The sequence below is a fragment of the Eschrichtius robustus genome, chromosome 18 (assembly GCF_028021215.1).
Source record: "Eschrichtius robustus isolate mEscRob2 chromosome 18, mEscRob2.pri, whole genome shotgun sequence".
NCBI lineage: Eukaryota > Metazoa > Chordata > Mammalia > Artiodactyla > Eschrichtiidae > Eschrichtius > Eschrichtius robustus.
The window spans coordinates 12259350-12273828 of NC_090841.1; the positions used below are offsets into that span (position 1 = coordinate 12259350).

At 36.6% G+C, this 14479-nt stretch overlaps 1 protein-coding gene across 3 annotated transcripts in view; it reads left to right on the forward strand.

The window, feature by feature from the left end:
* NBEA (neurobeachin) overlaps positions 1-14479 on the forward strand; it is a 607091-nt gene that overhangs the window by 555595 nt on the left and 37017 nt on the right. For all 3 annotated transcript variants that reach the window (XM_068526405.1, XM_068526406.1, XM_068526407.1), the window contains exon 48: positions 11396-11563. In XM_068526405.1, coding sequence (XP_068382506.1) covers positions 11396-11563 — 168 coding nt within the window. The remainder of the gene's footprint in view (positions 1-11395; positions 11564-14479) is intronic.

Sequence of the window (14479 nt, forward strand, 5' to 3'; positions counted from 1 at the left end):
ATTAGCTTACATGTTAAACTTTACAGTCACACACAGGATTCGAGACCCGGAACAGACCTTTATTTGAATAAGCAGACTGAGACGCAGAAAGGCAAAGTGACTGACCCCAGGTCTGGACCCAAGTGCCTTTTCTTACTTACCGTGCCTGGCATCACACGTTGGCACTCTGAATGTCATGTCCCCTATGCCCATTTACAGACTTTAAAAGTTCACCTATATTTTAAACAAAATATGGCTTTATATATCGACTTGAGAACCAATCCAGATTAGACTAATACTGTTTCTACTGCAATATATGTTCCAAACACCAAATTATAAAGCACTTTGAAATACAACCTGTGTGTTGTTTGCAAACTATCTGTATCTAAGCATGGATGACCTCCAAACACCTAATTTGACTCAGACTTATGATTCAGATGTAATCAGTGACACTCTGGCTTATCTTATTATTCATGCGATCACCACATAAGAGTTCTTAGAAATCCCTTTTCCTTAGAAATACCTGATTCTCACAAAATGGTCTCATATCATTTGGGTTTTAAGAAAATTAGCAGATTATTCATTGAAAGATACAGCCTGAGAAAGGATAATAACACTGTAAAAACAATTTAAACTCTAAAATAGATTTTTCCCTCTTATTTTAAGAGAGAATAAAATACACAAAGGCAAATTTTGAGTAATAAATTATTTTTTATATATTTATAGTTGCTCAGAGTACTTCTATTGCACATAAATATAATATAATAAATAATTTACTCCTGGTCCTAACATTACCAGTTCAAGAGCTGACTTCTGTTTACGCACCTCTTATCTCTCATATTTTGTCTTTCTAAGAGCTGAAGCACTGCTGAGCAAACTTTAAGTCAGAATACAGTGCTTCTTCAGAATAAATCTCACTATTTAGTATCACTGTAAACACACATTCATCGACCTTTGTGTTCAGTGTACTAGGAACTACAAGGATTGCATATGATATGGTGAAGTAACTGTTCCTCAAAGATTTGCTTTCATCTGTTCAAAAGAATAAGTTTTTATAACTAAAGTATGAGAGATAAATACTTGTGCGTTTCTGAAAATGTCATAAAACATTTTCAGAAATGAATGGTACATTTTTATTGTAAGTAATAAGTTAGTTCCAACTTGGCTTCATGAAGAAATGAAAGAAGCAAAGCACTTTTTTTCTCTATTCAAAACCAAATTCTTGGTATCTTATAGGCATTATGAATTTGGTAAGACTTGTGAACTAAACCTTTACTCCATGGAATGAAAGGTTTTACACAAAATTCTGCATATTTGGGAAAATCAAACTGCCCCAGTCTTGGTTCCCTGGGACACCAGGAGGCAATGACAGGTTAAATTGATCCTATGTTGCAAGTGCCTAGCCAACACGTAATAGGTGGCTTGAGAAGTGGTTATTCTTTGTCTTCTTTCCCTGGGTTTTCGTTGAGGGGACTCTACAGAATAGAAAGGGAAAGCTACCATGTGTATCAAAAGATTCTATGTCTATAGCTGCCATTCTTGGTGCATCAGAATTGAGCTAAAGGGCAGACCCAAACTGCTGCCTCTGGGAAAAGTGTTAAAGCATCAGAGCTATCAAAAGACACGTTACAAAATGTAGCCGTGTGTGTCTACAGCTGCTCTCCTGTCTCAGTGTCTCCTGTACTGCTTTTCTTTAACTTGAAGTTTTCCTTCACAGCACCCTATGTATGGTTTCCTTTGCTCCAACCTCTGGTCCATTTTCCCATCATACTGATGGGAAATGATCATACTGATATTATGAAAAAATAAGGTCAGCCATCTGTGTTAAAACTGGAAAATGTAATCAATTATCTACCTCTCTTCTTTTTTTGCTGAAGAAATATTTACTTGTTGAATTTCTATAATTACCTGGGTGATAATATAAAATATAGAAGTCTTTAAATTTTCATAAGTTTTCCATAAATTCCATGAATACAACATCCACCTTTTATTATTATTTTGTAACATTGAAAGTTTCTAACTTTATACTGGCTGGGTAGCTCATACAGGATTTAATGCTTATGAAATGGAATGGGTTTAGAGAAAATGCGCTCTAGTATATTTATAATTTGGACTGGGATTATCTTCAGTTATTTGATGGAGTTCTTTGTAATGAGCCTAAAGTATAAAATGAAAATGTCATATAGCCCAAAGAAGTGACATTCACAGTGGTAAAAAAGCCTTCGGTTCTTGGGTGGATTAGTATTCTGTATCCGTACAAAGGAGCCTTCCCTCCTTCTTCTCTCAAGCTGTCATGAAGAAATTCAAGGCAAAGAAGACAAAAATAATGTTATAAAAAGGGATGATATCATTGATTATAAATGATCAGCTTCATTATCCCATGCCAGCAATTAAAAAGGCATTTGATGCATTTGTAGACACCTTTACGTGCTGACAACCTCATTAACTTTTCTTATTTTTTTAAAATGAAACAATACTTTGAGTTTTTAATGATGTACTTGTTTTAGTCCGTTGTTTTTTTATTTATAGACAACAATATATATAATTGGTTAGAGTTGTTTGTATTTTGTAAATATGGTGACAAGGTTTGTGTTTCACTGAAGAACTGTGAAATTCAAAATTTGGTTTCATTAGCAAACCTGGAAAAGTGATAGAGACACTTTTAGTAGACATTTCAATAAATTCTCAGTGCACTGAGTTCATACATCAAGAACTGGTTTAATTTATCCACACGAAGCTAGGCTGATTGCGACCGACTCAGTCATGAAACATTAATAAAGCACTGTGTTCAGTTCTAACGTGATTATAATCTGACCTCCTCACGAAGGGCAGAAATAGAAAGTATGTCTGATAGCATTACCTTAATGCTGGGTTCATCAATCATAATCTGCCCTTTTTAAAAATTTGTTTTAGAAAAAGGCCAGTCTCGGATGTGCACTACTAATCTCTGCAGCCCTCCGCCCGGCATGTTCCTGGTGCCGTGGGACCAGGCGCAGACCGTTCTGTCCGCAGGGCGGGGCGCAGCGCGCTGAGGCAGAGAGCACAGTGGGGTGTGGTTTTGCTTTGACTGTATTACATCCTTTATTAGATTCTCACTTTTTAAGGAAAAAGTCTCTTTTGTGATAGGTAAAAATGTGCATTTAGGATATATTATACTGAAAAAAATACCTTGCTCAAATACGAAGTTTAAGCAAATAGCATAACATAGGAATTGTTGGAAGTCTTTGGCAGCATCTTAAAATATTGAGATGGAAAAAGTATATATATTGCAATAGATATCTTGTATGTGAGTGCCTGCCCTTCCACCTGTTAGCCGGGGCACTCTGGGCGGGTAAGGCATCCTTATCTCTTGGAACTTCACAGTCTTCCTTATCTCTGAAACTGGGGATTTGCTCATTACATAAACCTTTATTGAGAGCCAGTTCTGAGTAAGGTATTATGGAAAACACAAAGAAGAGTTGGCCATGAATCCTACTCTAAATTAGGCTAGAGTAAAGCAGAGAAATCCCTTCATTTACCCCTGTCATTGAGGGCCTGTTACTGTCTTCATACCGCTCTAGGCTCTGGAGACACAAGCGTGGGCCACGCAGTCAGCGGCCTTCAGGAGCTCACGCTTTAGTTAGGAACCCGCATGAATAAACATACAGCCTCAGTCAACGCTCAGTCAACAGATCATTATTGAGCGTTGCAGGCGCTGTTTTATGTGTTTGGAGTATACCGGTGAACCAACAGACAAAGATCTCGGCCCTCATGGAGCTTACTTTTGATCAAAGAGAGACAGACGATAAACAGAAATTAATAAGTAAAATATCTAGAATGTTAGCAGGTGATCAATACTGTGGAAAAAAGAAGTGCAAAGCAAGGGGATCAGAAATACAGGGGTGGATGGTCAGGATCCCCTCACTGTGATGGTGAGACTTGAACTAAGCCCTGAAGGACGCGAGAGAGTGACCCAGAGACTCTTCCTCTCCTGGGGAAAGAGCAGTGAAGGCAGAGGGAACATCCGAGCCAAGGCCCTGTGGCAGGGGTGTGCTTGGCAAGGAAGCCAGAGGGCTGGGGTAGGATAAACACGGAGCGCACAGTAGGAGGAGAGGACTGAGTGGTAACAGATGCAAATCACATACGGCCTTGAAGGCCATTGAAACACTTTGCATTTTTACTCTGAGTGAAATCAAGAGTTGTTGCAGTGCTTTAAGCAGACGAGTTCTACGATTTTGCAGTGCTGTGAAAGGATCACTCGGGCTGCAGTGATGGGAATGAACTGTTGAGGCACAGGGTAGCATCAGGCACGTCTGTTAGGAGGTATTGTGAGAGATGATGGTGGCTTGGACCAGCGTGGTAGTAGTGAAGGTAGTAAGAAATTAATCAATTCTGGATGTATTTTAAAGTTAGAGACAACAGTTTCCCTCTGCAACTTCCTAGTAGTGACCTTTTTCCCTTAGATTTCTCTAGTCCTGTAGAGCCAGGTAAAGGAAGGGTGGGGGCCAAGTGTGCTGAGTGGTGATGGCTAGAGCAGCAGAGATGGATTACTTTCTAGAAGAAGTAATGCTTCTGGAAAAGGAATGGGGTGGGGAATAACTCTAATATCATCGTATTAGAGTTTTAGCAGAAATTCGAGCAGCAGGAGAAGCCCAAGTCAACATGTTTATCTTCCACCAAACTGTGATCTTTTTGAGGACGTGGCATACTTATTCACCTGTATATCCTCCAAGGCTAGCATCTGACATGTGGTAGGTGGTCAGTAATTTGGGGCTGGAGAGAGTTTAGGCTGTATTCACCTTGATTATTTGCATTTCAGTGGGATGTGCTCCTGGAGATCAGAGATTTTGTCTTGTTTCTTACAGTATCCCTGGGATCTAGAATAATTCCTGGCACATGAGAGGTGCTCCATATTGAATGAATGAATGATGAATGAATGAATAAATGAATGACTGATCCCTCTGTTTGAGATCATCTTCCCTCAGATGTCCTTACAGTTCACTTCCTCACTGTAGTCCTTAGTTGTCACAAACTCAAGGAAGCCTTCTCTGACTTCCTCCTCTAAATTAGCAATCCCCTCCCCATCCATACATACCTCTTAACTTTCTTTCCTTTCTTTCTCCTTTCCTTAGCATTTATCACCTTCAGACATACTCTCTTACTAATTACTAGTCTCTCCCCACTACAATGTAAACTTTCTGACAGGGATTTTGGCTTCACGTAGTCACTGCGGTGATCCTAGAATCTAGAATAGTGTTTGGCCCATAGCAGATGGTCAGTCAATATTTGTTGAATGAATGAATGAATGAATTTCCCACCCCCCACCCTCACTTCCTGACATTTCTTTTCTTCCTTCTTGTGACCAACACCTCTTTCCCATTGCTTAAATAATCAGCCAATAAATATTTATTAAATAGTTATCATTTAATGCTGAGTTAGGAGCTATAGGAAATGTAAAAGCAGCATTAAGTATAGTCCCTAAGTTCCAAATGCTTGGATTCTAATTGAGAATATAGTATGGCATGTTTGAAACAATTAAGTGTTAATTGGTAATAACCCCATTCCCTTTGTCTAGCACTTTACAGTGTATATGCAAATTGATTTTCACAAGTAAATTTGTATACATTATTTACTACATTAAACAGGAAGATACTGATGGTAAGTGTCATAGAAATTCATAGAAGACTTCATAGACTGTGAGCTGGGGAACTCAGGAAGCAGACACTGGACTTGAGTGAGGATGGCTGGGACATGAAGAAGGAGCAGGAGGGTGAAATGCTTTCACGTTAAGGTGAAAGGAGCAACAAAGGTTCAGAGGTCATACCAGCTGCTGTGTGCCGGGGCTGTAAACTGTGCTGCTGGAGCCAAGAATTTGTACCTAGGAGCCCAAAGAAGTCATGGGGGAGGGTCGGATCAAGGTTTGAAAGTCCTTAGGGGTCAGGTAAAGTTTACACTGAATGTGTTATGCTAGGAGGAACCTTGGAAGATTTGAAATCGAGGATGACAGTAAGAGCCTGATGGTTTCAGAAGTCTGTTCCACCAGCAGGGTGCAAGCCCCGGAGTAGAGGAAGAGGTTAAAGTCTATTGCAGTAGCCCACGTGGAGAGCAATGAGGGCTAAGACTAGGATGGTGCTAGTGGGAATGGAAAATAATCCACTATATTATACACCCAGGAAGCAATCAAGTAAAAGAATAATTTAAGCCCCCCAAAATAAACATTTAAAACAACTATGTTACCTTTATTTAAAATAATTAAATCTTTCACTGGGTAATAGCTATAATTTCAATTTAATCATGAAGAGAAGCCAGTATAGACACTACAGAAGAAGTAGCAATGTGATTTTCTAATTGTCCACTGGAATATATGCAACTCTATTTGGAGAATTTTTTCAATATCAGAAGCAGATTTTTGAGGCAACAAGAGAAAGGGCTTGGAAATGTTCTTGGTCTGGTCTAGAAGGAGAGAGAGAAATTCAGTATTCTTAAATAAAAGAATTCTGGAGAAAACAAAATTCTCTCCTCACAGTTAATTCCACTAGCCTAGTTTCCTTTCTCGTAAGTTTCTGAGCTGCTTTGTCCTAAACCGGTTAGGGAAAGAATTCTCTACGTTCTAATACCCATGGGACAATATTGAAATTAGATATTAGGTAACTATTATTCATCTAAGAGATATCCTCTCTGGTTTAAATCTCACTCTTTATTTCCTTCCTCCCAGATCCCCAGGGTAGAATTATGGATTGGGAATTGGTTTATCTAGGCTTAAAGCAATTGCTTCTGCTTTTAGGTATGCAAGGAGAGGGTAAAGCAAGCTATTAAGACCATTATAACCCTAATAGCTTAGTAATCAAGTATTTCTTTCTATTTTTCAATTGTGAGTGTTTGCAATAAAATCTTGTTTCAAAGTCCAAAATAGGTTTGTGCATGAAAACATAGTTCTAAAAAGAACAAATAAGCAGATAGCATGCATTTACTAACAGATTAATACTGTTTAGAACACAGTTAAGTCTCAGTGTCAGGTTTCAGCTTTAGATAGGTCTTTATGCTTTAATTATGTGAAATCTAAAATTCAGTTCTTGGATATGCATTTGATTTAGAACCAGATTTAGCTTTCAAATGTTATAACTGGATTTTCTTTGTTTTCTGCAGTGACTAGCAAGACAGACAATCTCTGTAAGACTATCTGTTTAATCTACTACCTTATTGTTCCTTTGTCATTTAATTTTATAACCCCCCCCAAAAAAACCTGAGGCAAAATTATTTTTTGATTGTTTGTTGATTCACTCTGCTACCTAACATATAGAATAGAATAGGGTAACTGTAGACATAGGAATTTTTTAATTTAATTAAAGATTATTATAGATAGCCATGAACTAATAAGTTTTAAAACTGAGATGGAGTGGATAAATATCTGGAAAAATATAAAACATCAAAATTGACACCAGAAGACTTATAAGTCTTAAAGAAATTTAAGTAGTAAATCTTCCCAGCCCCCAAAATATCCAAGGCCATATTATTTTACAGGTGAATTCTACCAAATTTTCAAGAGATAAGGAATTCATTTCTTATGCAAATTATTCCAGAAGACATAATAAGCCATCCAGCTCATTTTATGAGGCTACTGTGATCTTGATTCCAGAGTAGAGGGAAGTAAAGGAAAAAAGAAATAAAGCCATTTCAAGTATGGATATAAATACAAAAACTGTAAATAAAATGCTATCTAACAACCCGTTTGTTAAATACATGGTGTGTGTGTGTGTGTGTGTGTGTGTGCGTTTGTGTGTGTGTTTTGACCCTTTTAAGATCAGGAAAAAGACAGTGATGTTCTATGTCACCACTGTTGTTTAATACAGTTCTCAAGGTTGAGAACAATTATATAAGAAAAATAAAGAAGTTAACTAGTAAGAGTTGCCAGGAACACAATCACCTTATAAAAATCAATAGCATTTTTCTGCATCATTAATAATGGAGTTTAAAATATAATTTTTAAAATATTATGGTTGCATCAAAACTTATAAACTGCCTGGGAATTAACTTAACCAAGAATACCCATGTCCTTTATGGTGAAAATATTAATTTTTAAATCTAATATGGTACATAGAAAATGATCTGTATAAATAAAGAGACATTCTGAGACCTTAGATGGGAAAACCTAATATCAATTTTCCCAAATTACTCTATAAATTTATTGGAATCCCAATCAAAATTATTTTGATGTATCTATACACTTATTGTAAAAGTTATAGGGAAGAATAAAGGTCCACAAATAGCTGAGTTGACTCTCAAAAGAATAAATCTACCAGATATTAAGATATATAAGAAATAAAGATAACAGTAGAAATAAAAGGTGCAAAGAGCTGGAGACACACACACATATCTAGATAGACAGATGATAGATAAGGAGGTAGGTAGGTAGGTAGATAGATAGCAGAGAAAGAAAGCAGAAAAAAGGGAGGAAGGGAAAGAGGGGAGGAGGGAAGGAAGGAACGAATGAATGAATGACAGAAGGGAGGAAGGATTGTATTGCTTTTTCTAGGTAGATTATTATATTATCTGTAAACAATAGCAGTTTTATATCTTTGTTTCAAACATATATTCACACACCAAAGATGACAGCACACATCACTCAGGAAAGGCGTGTTTGTTTAATAGATGGTATTAGAAAAACTGACTTACTATATTAACAAAAATTATACTGGATCTCTATCTAATACCACATATGAGTGAAAGTGGATTCTAGATGAAGACCAGTATATGAAAAGTAAAACCGTAACTATAAAGCTGACACATCAAAATACAGAAAGTTATCTTTGTTATTTTAAACCAAAATCCCAAAATCATAATCATAACAAAAAATTTTTTGATTATCTCAAAATTAAGAATTTCTCTTCAACCAAGAGTGACATGGGTAAAGTTAACAGACATGTGACATTTGGGAGAATGCATTTGCAATGTTTAAAACCAACAAACAACTATCTAAAATATGTAAAGAACTTCTGCAAAGTAACAGCGTAAAAGACAGGAACCTCCAGAAAAGAATGGACAAAGAGCATGAACAGGAAATATACCGGAGAGGAAACCCCCATGGCCAACAAGCATATTAAAAAGCTGTCAAATTCCTCAGTAATCAGAGGAAAACATATTAGAACAACAATGGGATATTGTTTTGTATCTGTTACACAGGCTAATATTAAATGCCTGGATAATACCAGTTGTCAATGGAGCTGTGGCCATGTAGAAACTTTCAGGCACTGCTGGAGGGAGGGGAGACAGGGGAAGCCAATCTGCACTGATGACTCAGACTCAGTTTATGCACATCTAGTGCAGGGACATATCAGTCCTACTCCAGATTATATGCCCCAAAGAAATTCTCACAAAGAGCCAAACAGGGATGCAAAAGTGGACATTCATCTCAGCGTGGTGTCGTGGCGAGTTAGAGGCCGTCTAGTGCTCATTACTGCGGGAGTTCTGAGCAGCCACTGGAAGCAGTAGACTACCTATACACAGGTAGATCCCAAAAAGCAAGGCTCAGTGAAGAAAGTAAGAAACAAAATGCAATCTGTAACCCTATTCCATTTTTATAAATCAAAAATACATACACACAGAAATACATTACATGAGTAGTGTTTTATAAAAACACATGTAAACAAAAGGAGAAGCATTAAACAACTTATACGCATTGCCCATGGCAGAGGAAAATGAAAGTTAGTGGTTGGAGATAATAAATAAATGTTTTAAAACTCAAATTAGTGAAAGATGATCATTCCTTCCAACCCTCATCATTGCATTAGGCATTTAGTTCAATAACTGTTTTATTCAAATGGAATAAATTTCATGGACCCTTTCTTTCCAAATATGTCGAGTGGTATCTATAAGATTGATTTGAAGTGGTTGCTGCTGAGCTGATTATGTGATTATGTTGGTAAGATCTTCCTTTAAATAATATTTCTGATTTCACTACTATTTTGAATTCCAGTGAACAGACTTGGGCAATAGCGACTCTGTAATGAAGTGCCATTTATTCATTTTTTTCATCCTTTCATTTATTGTACCATGCACTGAAAACATTACTGAATCATTACCAACTTCTCATTTATACAGATTGACCAAACCAATATGATAGATTTAATCAGTATAGAATTTTAACCAACACCTCTTTTGTATTTTAGTCCCTTTTCCTGTGTTCTAGTCCAAACTATTATGTCAAGACCAATGAGATACAGAGTATAGAAATTCTGTTTAGTTTTAGTATGAAAACTATCCTTTTATAAAATCTAATTGTTTATATTTCTGAATGAGAAACATCCACAATAACTGGTGTAAATAAAATACCAAAAATTTTGAAAGGAATAGATAAAAAGGGAGTTTGAGGGGAATAAGTTACTAGTTAAATGTCATCACGGGAAAAGTTGAAAACTATCATTCAGATATTTTGTAGATTAAAAAAATGAAATATTGATATAATTATCAGAGGGTTAATTTAAGAAACCATTTATTGATTAAGTGAATCCAAGCTGGTTTCAGCACCTTAGAAATCAGGGTCATGCAGCCAAAGAATGACTTCATTCACATATTTAGTTACAGCTGTAATTTCAAAAATTGTTTTCTACAGCCTTGCATAGTTGAAATTTAAGAAGCTAGCTCTACAGCTTTTTCCTCGTGCTGCTGAAATCAGTGTGTCCTTAAAGTCAATAAGAAATTGATGATGAATGAGTGCAGGAGGTGAGAGGCACAGTGAGCTACACTGTGACTGTCACTGCTCAGACCACAGGTGTGACCAGAACTCCTTGCCTACCTGCCAGGGCCCCTCTAGGAAGTTTATGATGGCTTCTTAGGAACTGAAAAGGTCTCTTTTTTTCTGACTCTTTATGGAGGTTTCGCATGATCACTGACTCTCAGTAATTTCCATTCATTTCCCACTGGCTAGCAAACATCTAAAATTACCCACTGGTTCCTAAACAGTGTAATAGCGGAGTTCATTCATAGCAGAAGGAAGGCATTCCCTCTTAGTAGTGTTAGAGGTAAATTTGAAGACTTCAGGCAGGAAAATAAGTACGTATCAAAGTTTCAAATAAAATTGTTTAGCTTCAAACTAATATTTAAAAATTAGAAATGAAATTGTTGTAAATGGCATTAAAACAGGCATTTCAAATTACTTTTAAACATGAATGTGTCTTTTTAAGAAATCTATTTAATATTAAAATTCGCATCACATAGACAGTTAAGCCAAGAGAACATTAAGTATTTTAGAAAGAAAATTTTCTTTTAGGTCTATGTTTTATTAGAGGTTGTATTTTGTCACTCCTAAGAATAGGTCTTAATACGTACAGATAAAATACAGGAATGCAAAGAATGTGTTCTACTTATTTATATAGAATATATCAAAGTAAGAGAAAGGGAAATTTGCATGGTGTCTTATTTCTGTCTTGACTGATTTCAGGCCCTGGAGAGTGAATTTGTTTCTTGCCAACTCCATCAGTGGATTGACCTTATATTTGGCTACAAGCAGCGAGGACCAGAAGCAGTCCGGGCTCTAAATGTTTTCCACTACTTAACCTATGAAGGCTCTGTGAACCTGGACAGTATCACTGACCCTGTGCTGAGGGAGGTAGGTAATAAGTTGAATATTGTTATGAAAATTTCTGTCATCCCTTCAGCACAAATGTGGCTTTCCATCTCTTTCTGTATAAATCTCCTTTCAATGTAAATTTTTAGGAAACATAGATTTCAGGTTCTTGACAAACGTGGAAAAGTGAGTGTTATATGTCAAAAACAAGTAAGGAGACCACCATGTAGTTCCTTTTTGAAATGCAGATATGTACAATGCACTTCAATATTCCTATTTTATTTGTTTTACTTCAGCATCTTCATTAAAATGCTTAATGCCTTATGTGTGTTATTAATTAATGAAACCTAGTTGAGTATTTAAATATGAATAGTTCACATTAAAATAATCTGCCAGTATCTATTTTTTAATAAAGGCAGAATTACAGCCTTCTAGGCAGAATACTTAAAAAACGCATCAATAAAAAATAGATAAGATTACAGTATTTTATTCCTATATGTCCTCAAAAATGCATCAGTAAAATAGATGAGGTTATAGTATTTTATCCCTGGATGCTCTCAAAAATGCACCAGTAAAATAGATGAGGTTATAGTATCTTATTCCTGTGTGTTCTCACCCTGAAATTTTATAGCTAACATTTGGGAATTATATACTATAGTATGTGTATAATTATTTTTTATGAAAATATTCATAAAATATATTATTTAAATCATTTCCACGTTGCGCAAAATTATTTCAGATAGGTGAAAAGAGTGAAGATGCAACAGCTGCTAGATGAGTCTTGCTTCAAGGAAGCTGTATCCCAGTCTTCCATTCTACCAGATATCTGCCATCTGCTTTATGCAAAACAAGTAATCATTTCTCCATTTCCAGTCAGTGGAATGCTTTTTTATTTTTTAGTTTTAATTTTAGAGGTGGAAAACGCGTAGATTTGGGAAATCAAGCTCTAAAAGAAAAATTTGCATCCATAAAGTTATTTCCTATAGACTTCTGTAAAAACAAAATGACTCCATTTGTATGGCTTCAAGCAGAGAAGAGGAAAGGGAGGAGAAGAGCCTCATGATCATTGATCATTGGACCCTTAGGGCTAAATATTTGGAGAACACGTTGCAAGCATATTATTAGGTGCAGTGTTGTACCATGTTGTGTGCACAAGGAAATGGGATTTTTGCCTGAAGCTGGAAGAAAGAGATAGGGACAGAGAATGAATGAATGAGAGAGGAGCCAAATATTATAAAATTAGTTGGTGAAATAAGGGATTTTTCTCTACAAAATAATGTGATTAGTTTGTACACAACTGGGGATTCTAATTCTGAGCTTAATTATTCTCTTAACAGTACACCTTTGTTTAACACATGGCCCAGTTTTATAAACATCTTACCAACTATATTCTCCTTTCAGAACCAATACCTTTAGAATCAGATAAAAAAGAAAATAATTGGGATAGCTTATCCTTTTATTCCAAGACCAACTCCCAATGGTTTTTTGACTTTTAAATATCATAGACATTTTTGCTCCTGAGTATTTCAGCATACATTTTCGTACATTATAACATGCTGTCCTTATAAAGAAAGTTACAAGTTAATCCTCTTGGGCAAAATAAAAATATTTTAAGCATATTGTACATAATGAAAGTGCAAGGCAGCATTAAAGTTGACTGAAAATAGCAGATCTTTCATATTTAAATGACAGTAAATGAGATAAATGAGAGAATAGAAACAAAATGGAATTAGGATTGAGACTTTCTTTACACGGATATAGTGTTTATTACTCAAATCTTATAAAAATACCTGCTTCTACAAAATAGCACACCATTGCTTTGGACAGTAATAAAAACTATGTATAATTGTCAAACTCTAGAAATTCCTAATGAAACATTACATGAAAATGCATAATTAAAAATAATTCTGTTGGGGAGGAGAGGTTCAACCACAATGTTTGTCATTATATAGGCAATCTGAACAATAATACATTACTGCTCCTGATTACCTCACAGTGTTGCAGACTGGGAGTGCCTTACTCCAGGACTCTCCTTCCAGCATTCCCAGTCTGAGGGCATAATTGCTGAATACTGAGGTTCCATTAGAGAAACTCCCAGAGTCATTCTGTGGCATGTATGTCCTCCCTCCCCAAGCCCCTCACCCATCTCTCTCACCCAAAAACTCTTCTGTCAGTTCTCAGAATACTAGGTGAGGGAGCGCATACCTGGAACGCTGTTACCTTCCTTCCGCCAGGCAGCGTGGGCTCAAGCACATACCAGCAGAGGCATTCACACTGACCCAGTGGCCCTATGTCAACTCAAGATTGCTTAGGAAGATACTTAAGTGGTCCTTAAGACCACTAGGTAACCACTTAGTACATTGTAGACATAACAGATTAAATGACCTTGCAAGGAATATGAGTTAACTGTCCCTCTCCCCACTCCCCACCCTTACCTCCTCTACCCCACGACTAACATATTTCCACACAAAAAAGTTCTGCATTAACATGTAAGAACCTGCAAAGGATGAGAACCCACTAAATCCTGTGAGCTTTCTAATGTGGCCAAGTCATTTAATGTCCCTCTTCCTCCATTGCTTTCTCTGTAAAGGAGGAATATTACAGAACATACGTTTGCCGGCATAGAAGCATCTAGCATCTGTTGTCACAAGAAAGAGCCCTGTGGATAAGTGGAATGAAGTATAGCGTAGTCATTATTTGATGGTCATTTATGCCCCTTTGCATTTACACTCCCCCTGTGCAAGGCACACCGCCTTCCATCAGAACATCAGCGTTGAGCTCCCAGAGGTCTGCTCTGCAGGGTCGGACAGAGGCTCTTGGAAAAAATAGTGTTCAAAATGTTAAGCCTTTTATTGAGCTCAGTGCATTCCTTTTATTTGATAATGTTTATCTTAGTATTTTTTAAATGTGAAGATCACTATATTTCACAAAGATAAAAAGGAAGGCTACAGTTATACT